Raw genomic sequence first — 27201 nt, 5'->3', positions numbered from 1 at the left:
AACAATCTTGAAATGTGCTTTGTATTTACTACTACAAGTTTAACTTGCCTTCTTAGAACAGTAAGCAAAAAAATTAAACAAAGTGGCAGCTGCCTCATTCCACATTCAGGCTAATATGCCATCACGTTGGCCTGCAAAACAGTAATGACATGTACACATACTTTTTTCTATTTTTATCTCTATTTTGCTGATGCTGTACAATATTGCTAAAAGCATTTCAATTTGCCAGTACTACACAGCATCAGCAAAGCCAAACTGCTGAAAAGATGGGACCTAGTGGCTTTGCCAATGCTTGTTTTTATCAGTGAGTAAAGCATTGTTTTGCTGTGGACAAAGCCTTTTCACAATTATCCTAGCAAACATAGGGGTGATCTGTACCACTTCCCTTCCTGGAAGGGGCTCATTGAAAGAGGAGTTTGAGAATTTTTATGCCTCCCAAAACATCCACGGCAAACCACACTTTACAACTCCCATATACCACCCTTTGACTGGGAGGTACTACTGTTTACTTCTCTGCAGTCATAGTGGATAAATCTGCACTAATGCATTGACAAAGAAATTTCATTTATCTAGTGCTTACAGGAGCGCTTTACTACAAGTGGCATGCTACCCTGGAGCCCAAAGGTAGTGGTTAGTCCATTAGTTATTGGGTTAGTCTTGTATGTTAAAGGAAACCATCCCATGCATTACAGTTTCTGCGTGGTACATTAGTGACAGGTGTGGTCATTAGAAGGGACTATGGCCCTCATTCGGACCTTGGCGGGCGGCGGAGGCCGCCCGCCAAAGTCCCGCCGTCAAAATACCGTACCGCGGTCGCAAGACCGCGGCGGGTATTTTGACTTTTCCCCTGGGCTGGCGGGCGGCCGCCGAAAGGCCGCCCGCCAGCCCAGGGGAAAACGACCTTCCCACCATGAAGCCGGCTCGTAATCGAGCCGGCGGAGTGGGAAGGTGCGACGGGTGCTACTGCACCCGTCGCGTATTTCACTGTCTGCTATGCAGACAGTGAAATACTAGCGGGCCCTCTTACGGGGGCCCCTGCAGTGCCCATGCCATTGGCATGGGCACTGCAGGGGCCCCCAGGGGCCCCGCGACACCCCCTACCGCCATCCTGTTCCTGGCGGGCGAACCGCCAGGAACAGGATGGCGGTAGGGGGTGTCAGAATCCCCCATGGCGGCGCAGCGAGCTGCGCCGCCATGGGGGATTCAAATGGGCAACGGAAAACCGGCGGGAGACCGCCGGTTTTCCATTTCTGACCGCGGCCAAAGTGCCGCGGTCAGAATGCCCAAGGGAGCACCGCCGGCCTGTCGGCGGTGCTCCCGCCCCCGTTGGCCCTGGCGGTGCAACACCGCCAGGGTCATAATGAAGGCCTATGTCAGAAACTAATGATTTCAAAAACGTTTTAAGACTGATAAGTATGAGAAGCAGAAGTGCATTCAAAATGAATAAAGGAATGAAATAGTAATTGATGAAATAGGTGATAATTTCATGCCGTATTTTAAGGAATATAGTAGGTGGAGTTTTTTGCGACAACAGGCAATCTGTGGATGTAAACCTGTTGGAAGAAACAGTTTTAAATTCTACTCCAAAGAAACGTGGCTTTTTAAAGGCATGGCCCATAATTGTCTCACTGCAAAAAGCCCGTCCAATGTTAGCTGAGATGTCTTTGCTGGGGACCAAGAAGCAGGGCAACATTGAAGCACATCCCAGTATCCATAATTACAGTATGACACGATCACCCAACTGTATGCAATCCTAGCAATACTTTCAACCTATAAACCCCCCAAAAGATTTCTATGTGTACCTACTACAGTAGCATATTCAATAACATAAAGTATTCTTACGGTTCATACAAATCATTTTATTCCATACTTAAACTACACATATAATAAAATCATGCTATGTATAACACCCACCAACTTCAACAAGCATTTGCAATGGAATGGGTCTCCCGTTTGCTTGAGTTAGAGCTATTAGCATTGTAAATTACTAACTGGACTTTTCTTGCCAAATAAATTGAAAATGAAAAGTAAAGCAATTGACATAAGCAAGCCGATTCAAAGTGCCATGGCTGCCATGACATAAGCAAGCTGATTCAAAGTGCCATAGCTGTCATGAGCATGAGCGTGAAGGAAAGACACAAAAGGAAAAAGAAGTTTGCTTGCAGTCAAATGTATCGGCAAACGTGCAATTATCCATGTAACAGGGTTGATGGCCAAGGTGGTAACAAAACTGCTCCAAGGAGAGAGAAACGTAAAGCATTTACTAATGATAACAAAAGATTTTTGAAAGGCAAGCCCATGATAGTGATGGGCGTTCGGTGAGCATGGTTAAAAGCCCACAGATAGATTACAACACGCCAGAGTGATTGCGTGCTCGACCTAAAAATGACCAGGCAGCTGATAAATGAATTGCTTCGCACACCTCAAGAGTACGAAGCCACACAGAACAGACATCCTGTCCGGCAGAATGGATGTGTGTGAGGTCACCTTGATTCTCCAGCATCCACCTTGCATTGTAGTGCATCCATGTGCAATCTATGTGTAACATGCTATTCTCCTTTAACACGATTTGTGTGTATAGCATCCTATCCTCCCTGTACAAGGTGTCTGACTCAGCCTTGGCATATATCCTGAGAAGCAGCTGTTCTGACTAGAGGAATCTTTCAAGAGGCATACCGTTCTGAAACATCCCTTAACTCACCCACATAGCCCTCCACAGCAGGGTGTGGGGCACCACAGTGGCTACATATGACCTCAGTCACAAGGGTCTCATTCCAAACTTAGGGACCAATAACTAGTCAGACTACATGTGGTTCAGTGCTTTAAATGGGCCAGTACTCACAGGTACTGAGTAACGGTACTTCTTATTTTTTCCACTCTGAGTACCGGCACTTCTCTGCTGCCAAGGAGAGTACCGGTACTCATGAACGGTAGGCTCATTAGCTGCTAGTGCTGGTGAGCACTAGGCTGTCAGAGTTGAACCTACCTCTGACAGCTAAGGTGCTTCTGTAGCCCTAAACTGACCCCCGCTGAGCTATTCAGCAGGCATTAAGTGCCTAATGTCCGGGTATTCACCATCACGCTGTGTTTGACAGAACAGGGTCCATTCAGGCCCTGTGCTGTCAATCACATTTACACTATCGTATGCATTTGTGCAAACACAGGAATAGAGGCAGCCCAGTTGAAAGTGACAACTAAGAAAGCCATGGGAGGAAAGAAGTTTACAATGGCATTAATCCCACCTGAGTCTTTTGAACGAGGGTCTGCTTATGTATGTGTGTTTGCCTGCTTGTATGTGCTGTTTTTGTGTGAGAGAAAAGCGAATGAAAGAGGGAGAGAATCGGAAGACTTTAAGGAGGACTGTGTGGAATGCTTTGTGTGTGCGTGCCTGCTTGTTTCTTTCTGTGTGTGCACGTTCAAGAATATATACTATTGTGCAAAACAACAGCAAAAAACAGTATGGTATTAAGAAGCTGCAAATATTACAAAACAAAAGAAACGTTAAAATATAATTGTGTTTAGCTTTCGTTTTGTGTAACGAGTTAACTTGTTTTGTTTATTTAAATACATTTCTCATGGGCCTTTGGGATGTGCTGCAACTGGTATATAAGTCATAAAGTACCCTCATGTCTTGCTCTAAGCCCCGCACCTAGCCCCACCCACCACACTAGTAGTTCATGCTAATGAGTACCGGCACTTATTTTTTCCCATTTTAAGCACTGATGTGGTTGTTCCAGAACCGAGAAGTTAGGGGCAGAGCACTCTCTCCGCATAACCTCATCCACCTCTGTAGTGGTAGGTGGCTCAGTATCACGTAACATTACAGAAATCTGAACATCTTACAATGAGAGGCAAGGAAATCGGCATTAGGTTTTACAAAGAATATACATCGATACGATAGTTCGCCTGGGTTTTATCTCGCTCAATTTCCGTCCAGCTCCAGAATTCTGCAAAGCAAATCCAGTTTTTTCTGTGTGCGTTTGTGGAGATTATAGGTTGAAGCTGTTTATTTTTGTTTCCTTTTTATATAGGTGTATAGGAGATCTGAACAATTATCTAGGCCCACATAACACTAATGTATGATTGTGATAGACATAGACGTGTCTGCCTGTCAGACGCTCAAGCAGTGAGGGTTTGGATTCTGCTCAGAAATGAAGCCGCTCGGAGCAGCTGACCCCGGTAAATGTGCGTTGATGGATGCCGGGTCGACAAAATCCGCTGATAAACCCAGAAATACCAAGACAAGATACTAATCCGGCGGCTGAAAGCTTTTGGTTTCCTAATTAAATTCTGCGGGCTGACATGGGTGAGCAGAGCCCCGGGGCCGGCTTCTCTCGGGGCGATAGGGACATGGTTAGTGCAATTTCTAAGAAAATCCCTGACCACTGAGATCGTGCAAGCTTTCATTGGCTGCTGCAGTGACGTAACACAAAATGATGCCCCTTCCCCCATGCAGAATGTGATGAGGGGCTCCGGAGTCTGCCATATCTCACAGATATGTATTGGTCTTGGGCTCAGATGGGGCACCTAAGGGCAGGGGCGTGGGGAGAGGCGGGCGTTTGCGGGTGCGTAGCTTCGTGGTGTTTAGGGGTGTTACACCGCGCTCCTAATAAACGTATTATCTACTACATTGTTGGGTGCAGGTTCTTCCAGTCGGGTAAGGCGAAGTGTCTTTTGGACTTCACCAGACATTTTTACATACACAGAGTCAAAAACGAAAACACGCTCTCTCTGTTTTTAAAGTCTTCAAACATTATTAGTTTACAGAACATTGTGTTTCCCCTCACTTAATACCATAACAAACAGCATTCCTTTCCCTTTCCACTGCCCCTCTAGCCCCTCCCCTGCGCCATGTTAGTTGTTTAATGTATTTTAACATTATATGCCTGCGTGATTGTTGGAAACTCGGAAGCTCACCCGAAGCCCCCCCCCCTCCCCCCCAATCTCAGGTGCCCCTGCCTGGAGGGTGGGGCATGGGGTACGATCCTGGGTAGATGGGTTAGGTATCTTTGGGGTCTGCATGACATTTGTGAATAAAGCACACTACCAGACAAATTGCTGCCCCTTCTTCTACTGAAATATATTTTCATTTACTTTGTTTTAAATATTGCTATACACCCTCTTTAGCAACTAAAGACCTACATTCGACAGGAAAGGACAATTGCATCATTTGGGTAAGGGTTCCATTTGGATGGGTAGGTATGTGGGTCTGTGTATGTAATTACACTAAAGAGCCCATTAACACATATATTGATCCACACTTGTCGAAGATGTTCGTATTTGATAATGCTGGGGGGGTTAGCACTTTAAGCGTGTACTGGTTCTTTTAACACCACCGGTCCAAGTTCTTCTTTTCGTTTGTACCGTGAGTTTTGAGCTTCCGCCTGTTTCCTAGCCTGGGATAACCTCTCCATCGGAGCAGGGTCCGACCGTGCCTTACCTGTGCATTTCCTGTCTTCAGTGTACACAGAGTCGCGTGCAGGGAGAGTCTAGTGTGTTCGCCCCTTATACAGTTTGCTGCGGAATGAAAGTAAGTGCATGGGTGGAGAAGATGTCCCTGCGGCTGTTCCAGCTATTTCCGTCGCCACCACACTGTTACATTGTGGACTAGTTGCATTTATATTGTGCTTCATTCTGCTGATGAAGTGCTGAACCACGTTAGCGCACACAGTGCAACTAGGGGCGAGCCAGCTGCCGCAACACACCCAAAATAAGCTTCGAGGAATCCAGAAGGCACATGAGCAATGCAGAGGCCTTTTCATCTAATTCTTCACTTGTCTATTTGTTGCTGATTCAAATCAGAGATCAAGTATCAGGCAGTGTCTTCTGACAAACTGTTTTACATGGAGATTGGCATCGACTTTGCCTTTCCTTCATTGCAAAGTGAGAGAATTTTGTTAAGTGAAACAAGTGACAACGGTGTGGGGTGCAGGAAGTGTGAAAGGAAAGACTTCAGGAAGACAAATGTTTTCTAATTCCCAACATAATTTAAATACTTTTAAATAAACAGCAAATATTTCAGAACACGTTGCCAGCAAAGAAAGTACAAATTAAGTATATTTTATGTAATTCCGAAGTGTGACGAAAAGAAAGATTTCAATAGCATCAAAACACACCAACCACTTTACTAGTGTGATATACAAATACGAATCTGATCAGAAATGCGATTTTCACATGTTGTTTGTTCACCGTCTAGGTTTAGCACTAAAGCTGATGCTAATTTAGTTGTAATTTCATGATAGCATTTCAGTGGAAGATGTGCTTTCTGGAAATGTCTGTACCCTGCCACACCACGCTTTAGTCATATTTGGGACAGTGTGTTCCAAAATGCACCACTGGACATACACCACTCTCCCACCACTACTACTGCATAGACAATACTCATTTGCTACACTTGTTTTTAGTGTAACGCTTAGATTTTTTACCATAGTTTTAACTTCACTGACGTACCACTGATGCACCACCACTCTTAAAACCGTTCCAGGGCTCCTGGTTGTGAGTGCGTTGAATTGTAGCGTGTCCTATGTGGAAAGTGCTTTGTGGTTGCATGAGATGATCAGAGTGGTGTTCCTGTCTTGTCATTTGTCATGGCATGTAAGCATGTAGTTAAGCAAGGATGGGTGAAGAGGACGGAATGCTGCATCTTTATATTATAGTTGGATGGCGTTGAGGGGTGTGGCCTATGTGGTAAGTTTGGTGTTCAGCATGATGAGTAGGGGTGTTGCTGCGATTGTTTACCTAGGCGCATGGTATGGATTGACTTAAGTATACTGAGGGATAACTAGACATGTTCTCATGACTACCACTCTTGTGGTAGAATTCAGTTCCAGTTCTTGGGGTGGTGCGGTGGGGATCTGCGTCATCTGATGTGTTGCTTGTGTAAATGACTGAATCTGCTTACTGGAGAGTGTGATCCTGTTTCATTTGTATGGGAAGATCCAAGAATACTTACCTGCTGAAACCCATTCAGGCAGAGAAACTGACACTCATGCCCTCTCCAACACATCTCTATCTAAACTTTTGGTAGACATTTCCATAATTCCAGCTGAGCTGCAACTCAGGAGAATTATTGTAATAACCCCAGAGTATAAACTGCTGAGATTTAGATATTACCGTTGAAATAGAACTAGTTGGAAGCCTCTGGGTACCAAAGCCCAGGCCGTTGAAAATACTTATCTGCTTTGCAGTTAGTGTGGAGCAGGTTGCAATGGAAACCGCTGGTAAAGCGACAAGGGACTCCAAGGAGTGCTATATTCTTTGCTGCACTATATTTCAGGTATGGTGTGTGAAAAACATTGTCTAGATGGAAAATGGTTTTTGAAGCAAAATTAAAGCAAGCCGTCACTGCAGAAATTGAATATGTCTCCCAGTATTAGAGTTAAGAAATAGGCATTGCACCTCAGGTTGGACACTGGTGGCAAAGAATTGGTTTGTCCTGCACTGTACCTTTTGTTAGTGAAAATGGGGCACAAGTCTAGTGGACCTTATGTGCTAGTATCTGAATGTCAGTAGCATGCTGGTTCAGGCATCTTGCATTGTTGATCAGAGTGTCCTGCACCCCTCTAAGTGGTGGCTATTAATGCGATACAGACCACTCTGACGTAATTGTGAATCAGGCTATGAGAAGAGACACAATTTGAGCAACTGGAATCAAATGCAGTAGGGCAAAAAAACACGATTTGGCAGTATTTCCAGGAAGAGAAAGGCCTCTGTGACAGCATCTCTTTGGCTAGCTCTCTTTCAAAAGGCTCCTTGCATGACTGAAAGTAACTACAGTATTTCCTATTTTATCCCCTTTGTTTTATGTCATTGCTCCCAGCCCTGCTTTTGAGATGGATAAATACAAACATGTGAGACAGCACGGGGCCAAGAAAGAGTGAGGCCTCGAGCAACTGCCTTGCCTGCTCCCCGGTGTGATGGACCCAAGAGTAGCCGGACTAGGCCAATGATGGATCAGTTAGCCCTAATGTCTGTATCAAGGGCTGTGAAGGGAGCAGGAGGGACACAAAGTAAACAGTGATAAACACGCCATTGTTATGTTGTTTTCACTGCTTGCCCTGCTCCAAGCCCTTCAACTGCAATTTGGAAGTTGTTGAGAGACTAATATTTGGATATTTGTCAAAGTTTGCAATATGTTACTTTTGCTACCTATAACGTTTTGACGAGTTGTATGCATGGGTGCTGTATGGAAATATGTTATAATTATCAGTGCTTAATTTGGAAAAGAATGAGTGCCAGTTCCCAGGGCTCTGCTCAGAATTCAGCGGCTGGTAAAAATTAAATGTCGGCGTTCCAGATACCGAGGCTGCCTAGTCCTAAATCTACCTCATGCCTCTTTAATCCACCACCAGACACCCCGTGTCCCTTAATCTCACTCTTTCAGGTTCTTGCTTTCTCTCTTTTTTATGTTTTCCCGTCTTTCTCTTCCTCTTTTGTTCCACTTTGTTTGTTTTTCACTCTGTGGCTCTCCGTAAGGGTCTGATGCAGGAAAATAATTGCTGGCCCCCAAAAATCAGTGTCGGTGCCCCCCACTGGCAACCCCTCACTCAAATTGAGAATTGACGATTATCATCCACTATTACAGACATTTTGACAGTGCTAAAGAAAATCTGCCCACAAGGCATTTGAAAGCTTGTAAAAAGCAAAATATATATCTGTGAGTCACAGACTTGTGCAACAAGGGGACTCCGTAGCTCCCAAAATGAGCATACGTTGAACAAGCAGAGGTAAAACATGGATTTATAGGTTTTCGTATACAAATGGTTCAAATTGAGATCATATGATGGCGCTGAATTGCACAGGTGCAGTCATGAGAAAGCACAAGACAATCTTCAATGAAGTAAATCAATGTAAATTCTAGCTGCTGAGCAAGTTAATCAGCAGTACCATGACGCAGTCACTTTTACAGTTCTGTTTCATCGAAACTTGCAAGTAATCCTGTAATTTGTGTGCCATTCTTAATTGGGGTTTCACAGAAGTAAGGAAACCTGTTGCATCCAGAGAAGCATGTAATCATGGGCCTCTCACAAAGTGCACTTAGCAGTTTTTAAATAGCAGGAATGTAGGCACGCTTGGAAACATTCAATTCAGCACCCAAGTGTGCTTGTGGAAAACATCGACTTTTAAGTACTTCGCACAGCATAGCAATTACAGAGCCACTGTCATTTCTAAGGGACAAACATAATAAACAAGACCATAATTGGGTATTGGTCCATCAGGGACATCAGTACTGGGCTTAGTCAAGTGGGTGGTCACCATGAAGTAGTCATATAGTTTCACATCCTGGACATTTGGAAGCCGGGGGTGAGATGTTTAGGATGAGACATTGCACCAAGGTGATATGACAGAAAGAAAAAATCATATTGTGATAGTCTTGCCATGAGTTGATGTTGAATTTTAATGGGTAGCAAAAAGGCAACTACAGCATGGGGCATGTTAAGACTGCTGGTGGAGACCAGGGCGGTATTCTGGGCAGTCACTGCTATGGCTCACAAGTATGATTGAGGCTCTGCTGAAACTGCATCAAGGGCAGAGAAGTAGTTGGCAATTCATTTTTGTGATTGCCGTGATCCCGCACATATGCCCTTCTAGTAAAGCCTTCTTTTTCATGGCCACACTGCATGTATGGTTTGCAATAGTCAGTCAATTCCAGAGCAGGGTTGGAGGTTAATGCTTATTTCAGAGTCACAGAGGCTTACGCTGCATCCTTGATTCATTGCTATAGTTCAGGGGCAGCTTTCATCACAAAATCGCTGAGAGGTTTGACAATTCTTGCATATCCTAATATCCACTCCCTACAGTAACCTGCAATACCCAGTAATGTACATATCTGGGAGATGGTGACCGGTCTTGGCGACCTATGAATGACTTCAAAGTGGTCTGCTGAGAGGTGCCTCTCCCATGCTTAGATGACACGGCCTAGGCTGCGAATGTGAAGGAAGACAGAATTGTAACTTTCCTTTAGCAGTTGTGTGCCCTTTTTTGCTGAATCAGTGAGGACACACAGCGTCTTAACCTTACATTGTTCCCAGGAGTCAACCTTACTTTGGTCGAAGGACTTGGAAGCAACTAGGACACCATCTGCTTATTGAACTAAAGTGGATCATTCTAAGAAGACAAGGGTCTCCAGGCCTTTTTTTGAGTGTTTGGGAGAAGATATAAGGTGATTCGGTAAAACCTTTGGGAAAACTGGAGGTTGCCAGTTGCCCTTCAAAAAATGAGAATGCAAAGAGGTACTGGCTATCTGGATGTACAGTGACTGAGAAGAAAGCAGGACAAAATACCTAGTCAATACCCAATGCATCAATGGAGATGCCCAAGAGAGGTAATAAAGAGATTTCAAAGGTCTTTAATGCAGAACAGCTTTCACTTGTGTCAATAAGACATGAGGTGGGCTTTTCATTAATCAGACTTTGCACTGCTGATTTTGATCTATCAAAATTAAAATGTTTACAGCAAAATCGACTCCTCTGAGTTAGGTATCAGTTTTGGGAGACTTTGGTAAGTTCCGTTCATTCTGGTTGGTGGTGGGCAGTAGGGGGGGAATGTTAGGACAATCCTGGTTCCAATGCTCCAGTGCCCCCCCAATTGAAACATGAGGAACCACTGGCCTGAGCCGAAGCACATTGACCCCCTACCTTGTCTCCACTACCACCATCTAGCTCCATGCCCACCCTAATCATTCTGTCTCCTCATTTCACCCCTACCCCTCCTTTGGAAGTTTGTTGAAACTATTGTATTTGTAAACACATCAAGCTTGATTCATTTGCCTAATTTTTTCTCAGCTATACAGCAATGCAGTAATTTGCAATAGAAACAAATTCAACAAGACCCTTTCTTTGTCACCCAACACAAATTTTGCGAAGCTATTTTTGCATCATGAGCAGCAAACCTTGAACAAAGCCAGCACCAACAGCTTTATGACCACTCTCTGCAGTCTCAGCAAAATCAGAAGAATGATAAATACACCTTTTGTAATGAAGATAATCAGCAAGCATCCGTTCACATTCTATTTACCATTACAACTTTTGGTCCAGTCAGGTTTGACCAGATGCACATCCATAGCAGAATTTACCAGTAGTTCTCTAGTAGCAGTGAGAGCAGCTTCATCACCATGGGCCTGTTGAGGCCAAATACTCTTTGCTAAAAAATGATCCTTGACTTCACTTGGCACACTAAGATGCAACAATTGATTCACATCAGCCTATAAGGGTTATGACTTGAAATACACTTGCAATTCTTCTCGAAATGTCTAGCGCTTGTCAGGAATATTGGGATGCAGTCACTAAATATTCACTAGGTCAGCAGAGGACCAAAGCTTATGGATGGTGACATAGCCCTAAGTTCCAGGGCTTGGGTACTCTGGCAATAGGAGGAGGGCATCTGTGGTGCGAAATAGGACATCTCTCTCCCACTATCTCTCTCTCTCTCTCTTCTGATCATATGACCCAGAGCACCCAGGGTTGTGCTGAGTGCCCTCCTGCCTCCACGCTGAGTGTCACAACAGTAGGGTGCTGAGCAAGAACAAGCTCTAAAGCAAGAATGCGCAGCTGTGGAGTCTGCTTCTTGTCTCACGCATATATCACTGTTCACTCACTCTTCATTGTGAAGAGTGCCGCTGTCTCAGGCTGCTATGCTCACTGTGTCTGCTGCATCCATATGCATGGCATTTGCCCACACTCCTACCATTAGCTGAACAGCTGACACTTTCCTATTTTTTGCCATCACCTATGCTGCACCCCCATGTCATCCGCAAGGCTGGACTGGCCGTACCGGGTATCAGGTGTTTCCCCGGGAGGCTGGAAGGGTGGTGGATGGGGGCATCCTGGGTATCAGGTGTTTCCCCAGCAGGCTAGAAGGATGGGGTGCTTTTGTTACTGGGGGGCTGGTATTGTAGCAGTGCAACAGTTTTAAAAGCACTGCCGGATAAAAGTACAAGGATAACTCTGATGATTAATATGCTTGCTGGAGAACCATCAGGGTTTTGTCTAGTGGCAGTTTTGACTCATGTAAGGTAACCAGGGGGTTATAATGCCTGCTGCAAAGAACGTTTACTATGCAGATCACAGAACAGTATTTTAAGTGCATAGCTCAGTGGGATACTACTTTGGTCACAGAACTCCTTTTGTTACTGTGCATTTCACTAGTTAGAATCATAATCTAGCACAGTGAGCTATGAACTGCCATCAAAGAACTGCCTGCAAACTGCATGGTGCAGGTTAGAAAGTTATGATTTTGTTCCCTGTCTTTGATTATCCTAATTTTTCTAAAAAAGGGTTTGTTTGAGTAGAAATAATTGTTTTTAGTAAAGTCAATCCTAACCACTGTGTTACATTCTGAATCCTGAGTTTGTGCTTCCCAAGACCAAGCACTCTTAAAAAATGGCTATCAGTATGGATAACATTTGAATACTACACCTTGTAGTCCCCTTTTTCAGCATTTTCTATACACTGATATACATACATATGATTCATTGTCTCTGTATGTTTGTGTGATGTACGGTGCTACAAAGCCCTACGCTGGTAAGAGGGGTGCTATAAAACAAATGAAATACATGGGAGGGAGGGGCTGTAGAGAGATGAGAGGCACTGTTAGAGGGTGATGATGAGGGAATCATTGAAGGACCCCAAGAAAGATTACTGTATCCTGGTGCATTGTAAGTTCATCTTTTACTATACTTTAAAAACTAATCCAATTAACTATCTAATGAAAAATGTAATGTAAAATGCGCAGTGCTTGTCATTTTTTCCCCACATTTTCTTGGGGTGGGGGGGGCCACCAGACCCATTGTAGTTGTCAGGCTCCCTCTCTACGCGCCCTATGGGGCTGGTCTGACAAAATTTGGCAGGGCTGCTTTGGGTTCCCAGTCTGGCCCTGCTCATCCGATGGCATGGAAAAACTCAAAACATGTACGGCATCCTTCTCCTTTCCTTCTGCTAACCCTGATTTCCCAGCAGTGGATAAGGAGTAGGTGGAGCATTAGCGGTACAGGCCCTTCCTCTGCCCCTCAAATGCATAATTTGGTATTTCAGTCTCTCATAGGTTTCTTTCGAATCTGCAACTGAGAAGCTTGTTTACATTAGTTGGCTTCCTCTTATCAATTTAGGAAACCACTCATCTGCCCTACTTGAGCTTTAACCTTTCCTCTAAGATTATTGAAGTGCACTCGATCAAAGATAGATTCTTCTGGAAAGTTCTTCTTCCCATCCTTGTTTGTGGGTCTAACCACTATTCTGTATACCTGCACATGCTTTTTCCATGCTGGTGGTAAATCACATGAGTCCTTTCAGCTGTCGCTTTCTCTCGTTTGGACTTTTCTGAATGTATCCTCGTTCACAACCAGGAAAACATTAAGGTGTGTGCTAACCTTGTGCTGAAGCTGACTCCACGAAGGGCCTCAAATAGAAGGGGAAGAGTGGGACTAGCAGCTGTTTCTTATCTTTTCTGTGGACAGAGGCAGTAGAATTCTTTTATGCTTGTCCACTGACCCCCTTGCTCTTAAAGTCCCCCAGTCACAAAGGGTCGAGGGGAGCTGAATCATCATGCCTCTTTCAATTACATATTAATTGACTAGGAACTGAGCTATGAGCTCTAGACACTCCTTTACCTCAGTCCCCATCCTGCAACCTTTCTAGAGCTTCCTGCCTTATCTCGTGGTTTCCACTCACACTTCTGACTTCTAGTATTCTCGGACTCCCTCATACCTACAAAGATGGGTTGTTCCATTGTCACCTTCCCCACCACTTTCTGTTCAGATCCTTAAAGTCAACAAACACACTCGGGCTTCACGTCCCAAATATTTCAGAGGCGTGTTAGTGCGACCTGACCTGATTGGCGGAAGCCAGGCTGTCACCTAATGTTTTGCTGTAGAACACCCCATCTGAAGTTCGGCACCTGGGTTTGTGTGGAGTCCGGTCCGCCCTACTTCAGGCCAAGTACAGGCACTGCCTGTCCAAGTGTACCAAGTCTGCCTCCACAGCACTTTGAGGTCTGCAGATGCTCATTAACAGATGAATATAAATATAGTAGGGGAATCCCCGGCATTCCAAATGAGCATAAACTGAACAAGCAGAAGCAAGACCGAAATTCATGGGCTTTCATAGGCTTTCGTATACACGGCTCCAACGGAGATCATGTGATGAGACGAAGGAGTAACACAGGTGCAGAAGTCATGAGAACATTTGTGGAAAATCTTCAACGGATACAGAAATTCAAACTGTAGCAGCCAAGCAACCTTACCGGAAATCTCTTGCTTTAAATCCTAAACATGAAAACATGGAAATGGGGATTTATTCATGCCATAGACACGCACAACTTGAAGGCAGGGTTGAAATGAAGAGAAGGATGGCTACAGCAGTTACAGTTATACAACATTTTAAAATAGAACAACAACCTGTTCGTTACAATAGAGTTTGAATCAGATGTATCGTTTTGATGGTAGGCCCTGAGTGCAGTGATCTATATCATCAATACAAGCACACACAAGCGATGTTGTAATATTCAAGATTAGTAATACGTTTTATCCTACCAGCAGAGAAGCTCACGTTGTGAGCTAAGGAACTGCAACATCGTATGGCTTTTTTCTATAAGGGCGAACTTGTACCAGTACATTACTGAGACGCCAGCAACTGAAGACTGGCTTTTATGTTTTATGTTTAATGCTTTTCTTATCTGTTATTTTGCTGGAATGTGTTGAAATATCATCATACAAATATTGTTAAAAAAAAACTGTAGAACGTGACAACCCCTTGGTTCTCCATTTGAGGCAGGAACAGAGCTTGGAGTCAACTGTAGAGGTCGAACAGGTTGCATTAGTAGGTCGTCTTATTCTGCCCATTTACCCTTGTCTCCTGCGGGATCCACCAATGTTGCGAAATCCTCCAGGCCCTTAATGCACTGCAGACATCCTATTGGTGCTCCTGTGACGTGTTCTCACCTTTATGGAGTATTTATCCGTCTGTTGATGCTGATGCTTATTTATTGTTGCATTGAAGAAGGTTATATAACAAGACAGTATGTCTTGTATTTATTTATCTCGTTTTTTAGACACAATTTTTTGCGATACTTGTTTACTTGTAAAAATGTTTATCCGGTGTTCCAGTTACTGTCGGATCGGAATGATCTGTGCCGTCAGCGGATTATTCGCCTTCTGTCTGTGTCTCTGTGCTGGATTCCCGGGCCCCGGGGGCTTCAGGAGCACAATGACCTTTGAGTATTTTTAGCATCATAGAGCAGAAGGCGCGATACGGTTACAAGTAATTCTGCATCTGTGCTGTCCAGACTGCCGGGGGAGAGCGTTTCTTTGCCTGACAGAAGTCCGCTGCAGGCTCGAGTAGCCAGGAAGGGCCCTGTGCCAGTAAACACCCCATGCATCCTGCCATCTGACACAATATCAATCGAGTCGTGTTTTGTCACCTGCACAAAGCAAAGGATATTCCGCCAGAAAATAGTCCGCAAAATCTGCCGACGTGGCACGGACATCACGACATAATTGGTTACTGGTGCAGGGACATTTCAATGTTTTGATACAAACGTTATGAGTTTACCAGAAAAGGAGCAACTTAAGGCTCAGCTGAAGTTAGTGGAGCTGGTGATAGAGGCATAGTGCATGCAAGGCTGAACTCTAAGATGTGAGACTCAACCGCAATCAGTGAGACTAGGTATGCATTTAATTGCAGTAGTGTCAGTATGTCAAACTCACCACTTTACCTCGTTTATTTCTTTTCCACGTCTCCTTCGGTTCTACCTTTTACATGCCTCTTAACTATAAAGACTCCTGTAATTTGCATGACTATGTGCCTTAGTCTCTTCCATTAAAACAATATCCCTGCAATCTAACAATAGCATTTCATTCCATCAGCCATTTGTCTACCACATAGCTCTCACAATTATTAACACCTAGTAAATCGAAGGAATTGTTTCCAATAGAGAGCACAAGCCCAGCATCTATAACTTTCCAGTGATAACTATGACCCAGTGGTTGCAGGTGGGGCCCACCGGCACTCGTGTTTTGGGACCACCACTTATGTTTTCCTCAGGAGGCTCTTCCAGAGCATGAGAGAGAACACAAAATAGGAATGAAGGCAGACGATAACGATGGGAAAGTAGTGACACAGGAAGAAAGCAGTGATGAAAAAGAACCTGAATGAGTGAGATCAAGAGGCAGGGAGTCTCTCATACTTGATAAAGAGTCATGAGATGCAATAAAGACCACACCGCCTTGGTATTCGGCACGCTGACCTTCGATCGCACTGCCCGCAGCCATCAGAGCCAAACTTTGGACCTTGAGACTTATTCTTTAACTAATTAAGCACTGTAAGCAATAATAACCAGTGTCCAATGGACTAGCCATTAATTTTGGGTTCACCGTACAGTGTTTCAGCACCTCATCTGAATTAGTAATCACTATAAAATTGCAATTTAAAATAAATGTAATCCATCCTTTGAGTTTGCAACGTGCAGGGCTTTCAGACAGCCTACCTGGCAGTGCATAGCGCTTGCAGACAGTGTGCAGCACTGCCAAAGTGCACAGCTTATAGACATTATGCAGGGCTGGCAATGTGCCTGACTTGCCTTGCAGACACTGTAGGTGGCCACGTCGCCTGCAGGGTGTTACTCCCCTGCTAGCTAGGATGGGCAGTGTGTCCCAAGAGGGTTACTGTAGGTACACTGCCCCCCTCTGTTTATTGCCTCAGTGGTAGCGGTGAGTTTGGTCATATTGTCACTGTATTGTTGTGCCTTTTGTAAGTTTCTTCCATGTCAGTGCTTTATGTTCCTGTGCCATCATATTCCCTTATTCAATGTCTGCATATGGACTGTCCCAGTGCCTGTGTGTGGATTTATCCTGTAGATCCATCTTGTCCTCCAGTGTCCACTGGTTTACCACATGGAAGTCTGTGAAATGTATAGAAATCTCCTCCTCCAATAGGCTCCAGAAAAAGACCCAAATAGGTAGGGGGTATTCAGACTCTGACAAATGCAGGATGTTCCACATCCCAAAAAATCCATTACCCCCTCAGAATCAGATCTAATTCCCACTCCCAACTTCACATACATGCACTAAATAATATTTCTCAAAATATTTACTATACGTTAGTCGAATACACAAAAGGTTTAGTAAAATTACTACAACAATCATTATTTTATTGACAAAGACGAATGCTAGAAATGTAGGCAGAATGAATAACTCAAACACTACATGGATAGCTGTCTGACTAGAAGAATGACATTAGACAAACTAGCATACTAGTGGTGCATACCTATGCTAACCTGAAAAGCTCATGAGTGCCCTTGAGCTACATGCTGCCAGCAGGCAGCATGCAACACCACCCAGCTCCCTGGATAAGGATGTTCTTCTTTGCTCTTTATTAGAATAGCATACCCTTTTCTAGTATCTCTAGTAAGGTGGAAAACTGTACAAAACAGGGCCGCTCTATTTCACATGATATTCGTTAGAATATGTTGTGGGGATTACACACACACACACATATATAGCATTGTTTTCTTAGTTCTTATTTTATTTTCACAATATATGTGTAAAAGCAGCAGTAGTCCATTTGGGGAGATAAAAACCTATTACCAAAAAATACTGTAAGAACAATTGGTGTATAAATATACACAAATGTATATAACATAGTTCTGTTATGTAGGAGTTAAAATGCCCCATTTTCTACATCATAAGGATATTGCAAGTCACTGAGATGTTCCGTGACCATATAGAAACAAGAGGCCACAGGCTGATTGCTTTTAATGGTCATGAAACTCTGAGGTGACTTAAAATAGCCCTAATAATGCAAATTGAAGGGGAATGTTATCCCATTTATTACGAGGGCTTCTTAACCCCTCCTTCTCTAAATACATTACATGTGTGACAAGTAGCACCATATCATGTGTGACACCTTCTGCTGGGACTGATTATTTAGGGTATGAAGGCTTAACCTGATGACAGCGTAACATGTGATATGGGCATCTTGACATCTATGCTAAGGCAGCCTCAAGGCAGCAGCAGCGCTGGCCCATCAAAAAAACAAAAATATTTATTCCAAGGGAGGAGGGAGCCCACTTTTGCTCCTGAACCATTTACCCATGTAAGAAATATTTTTTTTGTTTCTTGCAGAGATAAGTGCTGCTCATTCCTGCAAGCTACTTTAGGTTGTGTTTAAGTGCTAGTGAGCAAAGCTGGAATGTGGGCCCCAAGCACTGTCTAGATGAAACGATAAATTGTTTTACAAACTGCTCCTGCACACCAACTTCGTTCACACCGAGTGAAGGCCACCATTTCCCTGGAGTGATGTGATAGCTCACGTTACCTACAGTAAGGAAATAAAACAAGTATTGGAAAAGCCAACTGGTCATGCCTATGGATGAGCTATTGGCTTAGCCAATGTGTTTTAGCCATGTCGTACACTAGCATTGCTGCTGTTTAGCATGGCTAAAAGTTAGTGGCCTAGAGGAAAATATCATGGAGTGGAATGGCATAGAGTGGAGTGGAGTAGAGTATCGTAGAATGGGGTGGTGTAGAGTGGAGGGTTGTGAAGGGGCATAAATTGGAGTGTGGTGGAGTGTCAGAGAGTGGAGTGTCTATGAATGTTGTAGAGTAAACTGTCAGAGTAGAGTGGTGTAGGCTAGAGTGGAGTGGAGTAGAGTGGAATAGAGTAGAGTGGATTATAGTGGAGTAGAGTGAAGTAGAATGGAGTAGTGCAAAGTGGAGTAGGGTAGAGTGGAGTAGAATGGAGTGTTGTAGAGGGGTGGTGTAGAGGAGCATAGAGTGGAGAGGCATAGAGTAGAGGGACATGCAGTGGAGGAGCGTGCAGTGGACTAGAGTGTCGTGGAGTGGCATAGGGTGTCATAGAGTGGGGTGCTTAGAGTGGCATAAAATGGAGTGGTGTAGAGTGGAGTAGTGGAGTAGAGTGGATAAGAGAGGAGTGGAGTGGATTAAAGTGGGGTGGCATACAGTGGAGTAAAGAGACATGGAATGATGTAGAGGGAGATGCATAGAGTGGAGTAGAGTGTCGTGGAGTGGCATTAAGTGAGGTAGAGTGTTAGAGTAGAAGGTAGAGTGGAGGGGCGTAGAGTGAAGTAGAGTGTTTATAGTGTGGAATAGAATGGCATGGAGTGTCATAGAGTGGGGTGTCATAGAGTGAAATGCTGGAGAGTGGAGTGTTGTAGAGTGGAGTGCCAGAGTTGCCTGGAGTAGAGTGGCATAGAGTGTAGTAGAGTGTCATAAAGTGTAGTGTTGTAGAGTGTAATAGAGTAGTGTGTCATAGAGTGGAGTGGCATAGAGTGAAATGGAGTACAGTGTCATGGCGTGGAGTAGAGTATCATGGAGTGGCATAGAGTGGGAGGGCATAGAGTGGAGTAGAGGTTTGTAGAGTGAAGTGGCACAGAGTGGAGTATGCATGGTGTAATAGTGCATTGCTATTACAGACAACACATTTTCAATTGAGTGACCATTACACTTGCATACGCCTACAGTTTTACTGAGAAAAATATTCAGCGCACAAATGATAATGTGTGAAAATGGCATCCCGTAGTGTAATGATTTGTTTTGATCGTATTAAAATAGCTTTTACCAGCAGACTAAGAATTACAGAAAATGTGCTTCATTTGTGCTTTCCCAATTCTGATATATTCTGAAATATCAGTTCATTTACTGACATTTGCATTTTGTTGTTTGCTAGAAGAAAGCCTATCCTTTCACACCCCCAGATTGTCAGATAAATCCTCTCACTTTGAAGTCAGAGGCAGAAAAGTAAACACCAAGAGCCCTCGGAAGACAGAGCCTCACATTTGACTTTTGTCTTTGAATGTCCAACAAATGTGACAAGATAAGAACAAAATATACAGACCAGTTTACAGAAAGCGGGCACTCATGGAAGAATACAGTAAATAGGCTCTGCTCCACGGGAGGGACCAGCTCAAGACAGACAGCCTAAAACAAATAAAGCCAGCAAACAGAAAGCGAGCAATTGTGAGTTACAAACACCAAGCCAATTCTAGGAAATGGGTAGGATGCATTCCCAGGGATGCTTTTAGAATGTTCCCAAAAAGTCTTAAGCAAACCAGACAGCTGGTAGGCTTCGACCTTATAAAAAGCAGTATAGAGAGCTTAGAGTCTCCCATGTTAAAAGGAGTGAAATCGCCATCTGGTTGTAAGAAATAGATTGTAAATCATACAGGTAACATTTCTAACAGGGCACATTCCTTGTCTGAGTGCCTTCTTGCCTGACTATTCATCATTCTCGGTGTGATTATGTCCCCTTCTCCTTGCCAATCTTTTCCCTTTTTCAGTGGCAGGCTGATCCCACTCCCAGGGACGTTTTTTTTTTTCATCTGTCAGGATTAGAATGTTTTCTGCCCATCTATCAATATCTTCTCTGACCTGCTGTCTATGTGTTCTTTGTCCAGGTGCCCCCACAGTAGGCTATTGAGTGGAGCTCAGGGTAGGGAGAATTGTAAAGAGACAAAAGGCTGAGTGACTATGGGAACAAAAAGGAGCACTGTGCAAAGAGTAAAGGCAAAAGTTGGCCAAAGAAGAGTGACATTAATATCCCAGGATCATGGGCCCTCGTTAACTGATATCCACCAGTCTGTATCATCCTACCAAAGTGGTTTTACAAATATTGCTGTTTTTTCGCTACAGCTTTTCAATGTCTTAAAAACAGAAATCTTTGTTTGAAGAGAAATAAAACTAGACATTGTGCAGCCTCAGGGTTGCCTATTGTAAAAAGCTAACATAACACATTCAATAATAACTTTGGCCCTCATTACTCGGCTGGTGGTCATGAGACTGCCAGCCTCACCATGGCGGTCCTACCACAGCAGAGTGGCGGTAAGGACCGCCACATTAAGATTAACGCGCCAGGCCCACCGGTGCGGTTGTACTGCCGTGGCCAGTCGGGAGCACCTCCAGCCCGACAGCACGTCTCGGCCTGGTGTCCGGATTGCGATGCTGCAAACCACCAGGCTTTCCGTGGCGGTCAGCCCGCCACGAGAACCCTGGCGGTCATGCACCTGGTGACAGGAATCTTCATTCCTGTCTCCAGCACACATACACACATGTCCACACACATCCTCCCCACCCGTCCACACACTCACACAACCCCCGCACCACTTCACGCACGCATGCATACACATACACACCCACTCAGCATACGCATACATGCACTCAGATACACCCACCCACTCACATTCATCAGCACAGACACCCCATTCATGTGCGCACACACACACACACACACACACACATTCACATTCACTGGCCTACACGCACGCATTTAGCATCTCCCTCCGCAAACATGCGCACATGCACCCATACACACAGACCCCCTTCTTCCCCCCTTCGGACGCCAACTTACCTCCTCAGTCGAGGGGTACGCATGGGAGGGGATGGGTCCTGGCGGTCTTCCCTCGCCGCCACCACCACTCCAGCAGGACTCCGGCACGCTGTATTACGGCTTGTAATATGGCAGGCAGAGTATTGCTGGTGTGACAGTACCGGCAAGGGACCCGACTCTGCAGCACAATTGATGGCTGCTTTCTGCCTCAATAATGGTGGAAAGCAGCTAGCACTCGTAATATGGCGGTCGTCTGGCAGGTTGGGCTTTGGCGGTCAGTGAAATTGACCGCCAAAGTTCAAATGAGGGCCTTAGTGCTAAACATCTTTACAAATAATAATATTTTACTTTGGTGAATTAAAAAGCAAATGGCACGTGCAGAAGACATAACCAATGCACATATGTCTGTGTTCATTTCTGTATCTGCATGCTTTAATGAGAAACAAATCCACGCAGATACTTCGAGGCTTTTATTTTTTGCTAAAATATGCATTAATAGGTTAACATAAAAACGCAAACTTTTTCATTCACTTAGTCAGTGGTTCCTAAACCTTTCCCTTCTGTGGACCCCCACTTAATCATTACTGGAACCTGAGAACCCCAACTGAATCATTATTGGAATCCAAGGACCCCAGTGAGTCAGCAGTGGACCAAGGGATCCCGGCCTAGGCATTTTCACTTATTTGAATCACACAACAATACAAAAATAAATTCATCAAACAAATGTACAAATAATGAAATATTTAATTTAATGGCTAAATAAATATTTTTAAAAAATAACATTTAATTGTCATAGAAATAGTACTTTTCTAAATTGAAGGCCATTCATTACCCATACTATACACTTTGTGATGCTCTTGCACAGCTTCCTTGAATTAATCTGAGGATACTAATTTAATTTTTAGCTTTCAATTTCAAATTCCTTCACATACACAGAATGCTTTAACATTTTCAATTGTACATTTTGCTTCTTTATTTATAAACACTTTATTGAAATGTTAATAATGTTTAATTTTTAAAGCAGTCACAGGCCCCCTCAGTAGGCTTTGTGGATCCCCAGAGGTCGCCGAACTACAGGTTAAGCACCACTGCACTAAGCTATTAGCAAATAGCTTTGTGATGAACCCAAAATTATTTCTGTAACACACCGAAGTCAGTTCAGCATTTGTAAATGGATTTATTCAACCAGAGGTTACAGTGTGAATAAATGTACCCCTGTGATTGTGGAATGGGGGTTCCAGGATGGATATGATCTGAAGTATGCAACGACATACAAGTTAAACATTTGTGAATATTCACAAAATCATTTCCTAATCCTTCCACTGTGAAAATGTTGGTAGATTTATTCCAGTCAAGCTCAGAATTAAATCTCTGTCTAGAATGGGAAGGTAGCTCAGAACCTCGAAAGTGCTGATGTTTAGGAGCAGTTCTTAATTTGAGCCAGTAGCTGGAAGTGGGCTCAACCAGCACTTACGTTTGGGGGCTAGCACTTATTTTTCCTCTGAAGTGTTTCACCCAGAGGAAGAAAAATACACAAGGGGGAAGACAGGAGGAAGAGAAAGATGGAAAAACAGTCTTAAAGGGAGAAAACAGAGATGAAAAGGAATCTTAAAGAGTGATGGAGTGCCTGGTGTTGGATTAAAGAGGCATGGAGGGCAATAAAGATTATGCAGCCTTGGTATTCTGCACCCCGACCTTCAACAGCACTGGCTAGGAGCTTCTAAACAAAGCTTAAGGCACCTACGCTTATTATATTGCAAATAACTAATTGAAAGCCAATTGTCTCAAGCTCAACATAGACCAGACAGTAGTAGTGACCTTCAACAAGAAGAACTCCCTATGGGATTCCAAGTGGTAGCCCGCTAAACCCCGACCCACACCCTCACCCAGAACACACATCAGAAACCTTGGAATAAATATCAGCAGCAAACTGGACATGACTGCACAAGTCAGTACGTCATGGTATTCTGTTTCCACATCCTGAAGATACTGAGGAAGATCTTCAGATGGCTCCCAAGTAACACTAGAAAAACTGTCACACCCTAGACACCAGCAAGTTGATGTATGGGAACACCCTCTACGCTAGACCACCATGCATCTTACTAGAAGACTACAAACCATCCAGAACTTAGCAGCCAGAGTTGTCCTCAACCTCCCACGCAGAATTCACTTCACATCACACCTCAGGGAACTCCACTGGCTCCGCCCTAATGGAGGAGCCGCACATGCTTAGATTTAAATCCACTCAGAGGCCTAGATGTTGTGTAAGGTATTCTGACAAAATATTGTTGTAAAAATATTGGGAGATGCAAATATTGTATAAGAAATATTGTGTTGTCAAAATTAATGTGGAACATAATTCAGAAGGTAGGAATATCATTTTAAAGTGCTTTTATGTAGTTTTTTAAATATAGTTTTACATAATATCTTTTGACTATTTAGTTGAGTTGTATTAGTTTTAATGTTATTAGTTGTTATTATTTTAATGTTAATTAAATGTACTTATTTTAGTGTGTTTTTATAAAATGTAGTATATATTTTTTATTTTATGTCAATTTTCTTTGGTGGAAAGTTTAAAAAATATTTTTTATTTATTATAACATATTTATTTTTATAAGTTTTAATTTGCTAATTGTTTAGATATTAAATAGATATATAGATAATGAAAAATCATGTAATATTTTTATATTTGTTAATTGGTCAATTGATTTGGTTAGTTACGGCATTTTTTATAAATCAGATATTGATTAATGGTATTATGTTTAAGCTTAACTGTATAATAACTAATTTTATAATGTTTTTAGAAATAACGTGTATTGCTATTTTTTCTGTTAATAACTTAATTTGTTTTTCTTCTTTTGGGAATTTTTGGGTAAAAGGGTTGGGATGGTTTCAAATCTATTTTTTTATTTTTTTATTGTTGTAATTGTTTAATATAATGTTTATTCTAATTTTTGACTCCTCAATTGTTTTTCATATTTTGTTGCTGATATTTTCAAAAACTATATTTCTTCATGGTATCACCGTATACATCATTGAGAACTACACAAAACGTACATTTTTTTCCTTAAATAGTATCTGAAAATTGCTGTTCACATTACAAAGTCTCAGGTACAAATAAGAAATACATTTTCCCCTTGTTCTTTCAAGGTCTTCAAGCAGAATTCTGGAGGTTCAGCTTAGCACAACTTTTGCATCACAGTTGTGTGAGGTTCACTACATAGAAAAAAGGAATGTCTGAGAACATGAATTCTTCTGATGAGTTATGCTTGTTTTGAAAATGTATTTAATGCATAATATGTTTTAAAGGCACTCTTGTTTTATTAATCTGTATTTGATAATGCTTATTTCAATACCGCTTGCAAACGAGTCCTGAAATTAAGCCTTACATTTTGAGTTTTTCATAAATCAGTTAATGTTAAAATGCTTGATTTTTTGTGACCTTGTCTCCATGTTACCCAGAGAGTGGTTCTGAAAGACAGTGAGAACTAGGCAAAAAAGTTAAACTTAAATAACTCTGTTACGCCTGTTGTCAGCTCACATCCTGTTATTCAAGTATTTGCATTATCTATTTATTTTCTTGCAGACAATGTGTGGTCCGATCAGAATTTGGAACCGGACCCCCTTCTCCCACCTGGATGGAGGACCATTCGAGATACATCTGGAACCTACTATTGGCATGTGCCTACCGGGACCACCCAGTGGCAGCATCCAGGGTGTGGTTCCAGTGCAGGATCCAGTCCTCTTGCGGGCGAGGTTATATTACAGGAGACGGTAAGATTGTCCACTTGGAGGGAGGATAGAAGAGAAGGACAGGTGTACTTATTAATTTTCCCAAAACAGAAAACATTGTCTTATTTTTCAAGGATGAGGCCCATTTGTGGTTTTCCCAGGATCTTCTGGTTTGTTGTGGTAGCTTCAAGCAAAAGGGTCCATTATTTTTCAAAGGTTTGCTACATGTTCCCAGGAGGTACTTAAAGAGTTAGGAGGAGATGAATACATTGGTGAGTGTTTCAAGATCATACGTGGTGTTCTAGTCGAGGATCCGGGCTGTCATCGGTGCAAGCATGTGTCCAGGTTTTACACATGATTGTTCCAAAGAGAAAATGGAAAAACGAACAATTATGGGAAATAAAATACACACAAGATTACTTAGGATAATATACTGTTGAATAATTTATAATCTTGAATTATAAGATAATCATTTTAACAGAAACCCTTATTCACATTGTAGAATACATTGTTATTCACAACATGCCATCTCTTGCTCCCAATATCTGTATGGGATTTGCTAGAAGCAGCTGAATGTGAAATTCTGCAGCCAATAGTTTATAAAGGAAATATAAGTGTGTCAAACAAGACACTTGGCACTTATTTTTCCCAGACGTTGTTTCTGTACACTCCCACGGATCCAATATTAAGGTTAAGATTTAAATACTAACTCTACCTGTTGCAAATGTGCTCAGAAGAGAAAGTTTGGAGTAACCAATATTGCATTTCTAGTTTGGTAATGTTCAATAAAGCAATTTATTAATTGTCACCTCCAAATTAACTCCACTGGAACGTTTAAAGAAAATAACTTTTATTTGAGTCCCACACAATATCCCAACTAACCACCACAGATCGATTTTTACCAATGTTAAAAAAAAGTCACAGCCAGACAACTTGAATTTATGAAATGTTTGTTTCAGAATCATTACGAGAAACCATAATTATAGACTGACAATAATTCCTCATACATTGAATGTTAGTTGTGATGTTAGTTGTCTAGCACTGTAATCTCCACACTCCAGTGTTCAGTGGATATTTAGGGATTAATCTTTATAAATATTGTTGTTTTCTAAAGGCCACCCTCCTGTTAGTCATTTTACTGGAACCTACATAGTTGTACATAATTAGGGGTGAGGTTACCACTGAAGAGTGTATATATAGTAGGAGAACAGAGAAGTTCTATCCTCAAGATCAGTTTATTGACTCAAGAGGTCACTTGATGTTCTTCGTTTGATGACACATGAGACAGTCCTGGTGTGCATTTTCTGCTGCTTTCTCCGGTGGTGGAAAAAGGAATGATACATTGTGGTACATAGATTGAAAATGCATTCCTTCTGTTTTTTTCCTTTTTTCACCTCTTGATTTACAGTTTGATAGTGTCATTCCTTTGTATGTTGTATGGGCTTACTGAGATAGTGATATTGCAGAATATTGTAGGCCAGGAAGGGATGAGTGCTGGCTGATTCAATGGATCTTGTGAGGGCATCTAGCCTTATTTGGTCTTTTATAGTTTAATTAATAAGGGGGTGCATTAGAGGTTCGATGGACCTTTTGACTACACTTAGAGTGATTCCACCATAGCTCATAACTTCAACAAAAATATGCATACCATAAATAATGAACACCATCAATGTTTTGGAGTCAATAATCTCTATGCACCATGACCCATTTGGCCATGAATAACCACACCTCTCAATAAAGTTAAAGTGTTTATTTCCCTAGATTAACAATGCTAATATCATGTAGATTAGTCTCCCAAATGATAAACATATACAAACAACACAGGCTGACCAAAGCGTCTAAAGAAACTCAATTTCGCAAAATAAGGGTTACAGTACAAATCAATAACAATAATAACTGGAAAGCAGATATAGTATACATCTAAATTTAACAGATGAACAGAATCAATTCCTTGTTAATGACAATTGTCAACTAACTAACCTTCCAATTAGAATAGCATGTTTGGGCTTCATGCAAAAATAATTTTTTGTCAAAGTTAATTTGGAAAACATCTAACTAAGGCTCTATCAAATTTAGCAGTTGGTACCTAAAAGAAAGCACAAATATGGCATGAAAGGAATAGCATTTTTTAATG

The 27201-nt window shown here is 42.6% G+C and overlaps 1 protein-coding gene across 1 annotated transcript in view; it reads left to right on the top strand.

Moving 5' to 3' along the window:
* Nucleotides 1-27201, top strand: part of APBB3 (amyloid beta precursor protein binding family B member 3) — a 172497-nt gene that overhangs the window by 24169 nt on the left and 121127 nt on the right. Inside the window, exon 3 of the mRNA XM_069199384.1 lies at nucleotides 24922-25109. Within this exon, the coding sequence (XP_069055485.1) occupies nucleotides 24922-25109 (188 nt within the window). The remainder of the gene's footprint in view (nucleotides 1-24921; nucleotides 25110-27201) is intronic.

This window comes from Pleurodeles waltl, chromosome 7, assembly GCF_031143425.1.
Source record: "Pleurodeles waltl isolate 20211129_DDA chromosome 7, aPleWal1.hap1.20221129, whole genome shotgun sequence".
NCBI classification, from domain to species: domain Eukaryota; kingdom Metazoa; phylum Chordata; class Amphibia; order Caudata; family Salamandridae; genus Pleurodeles; species Pleurodeles waltl.
Note: the sequence above shows the minus strand (reverse complement) of the source record. Positions and strands in the feature narration are given on the sequence as shown.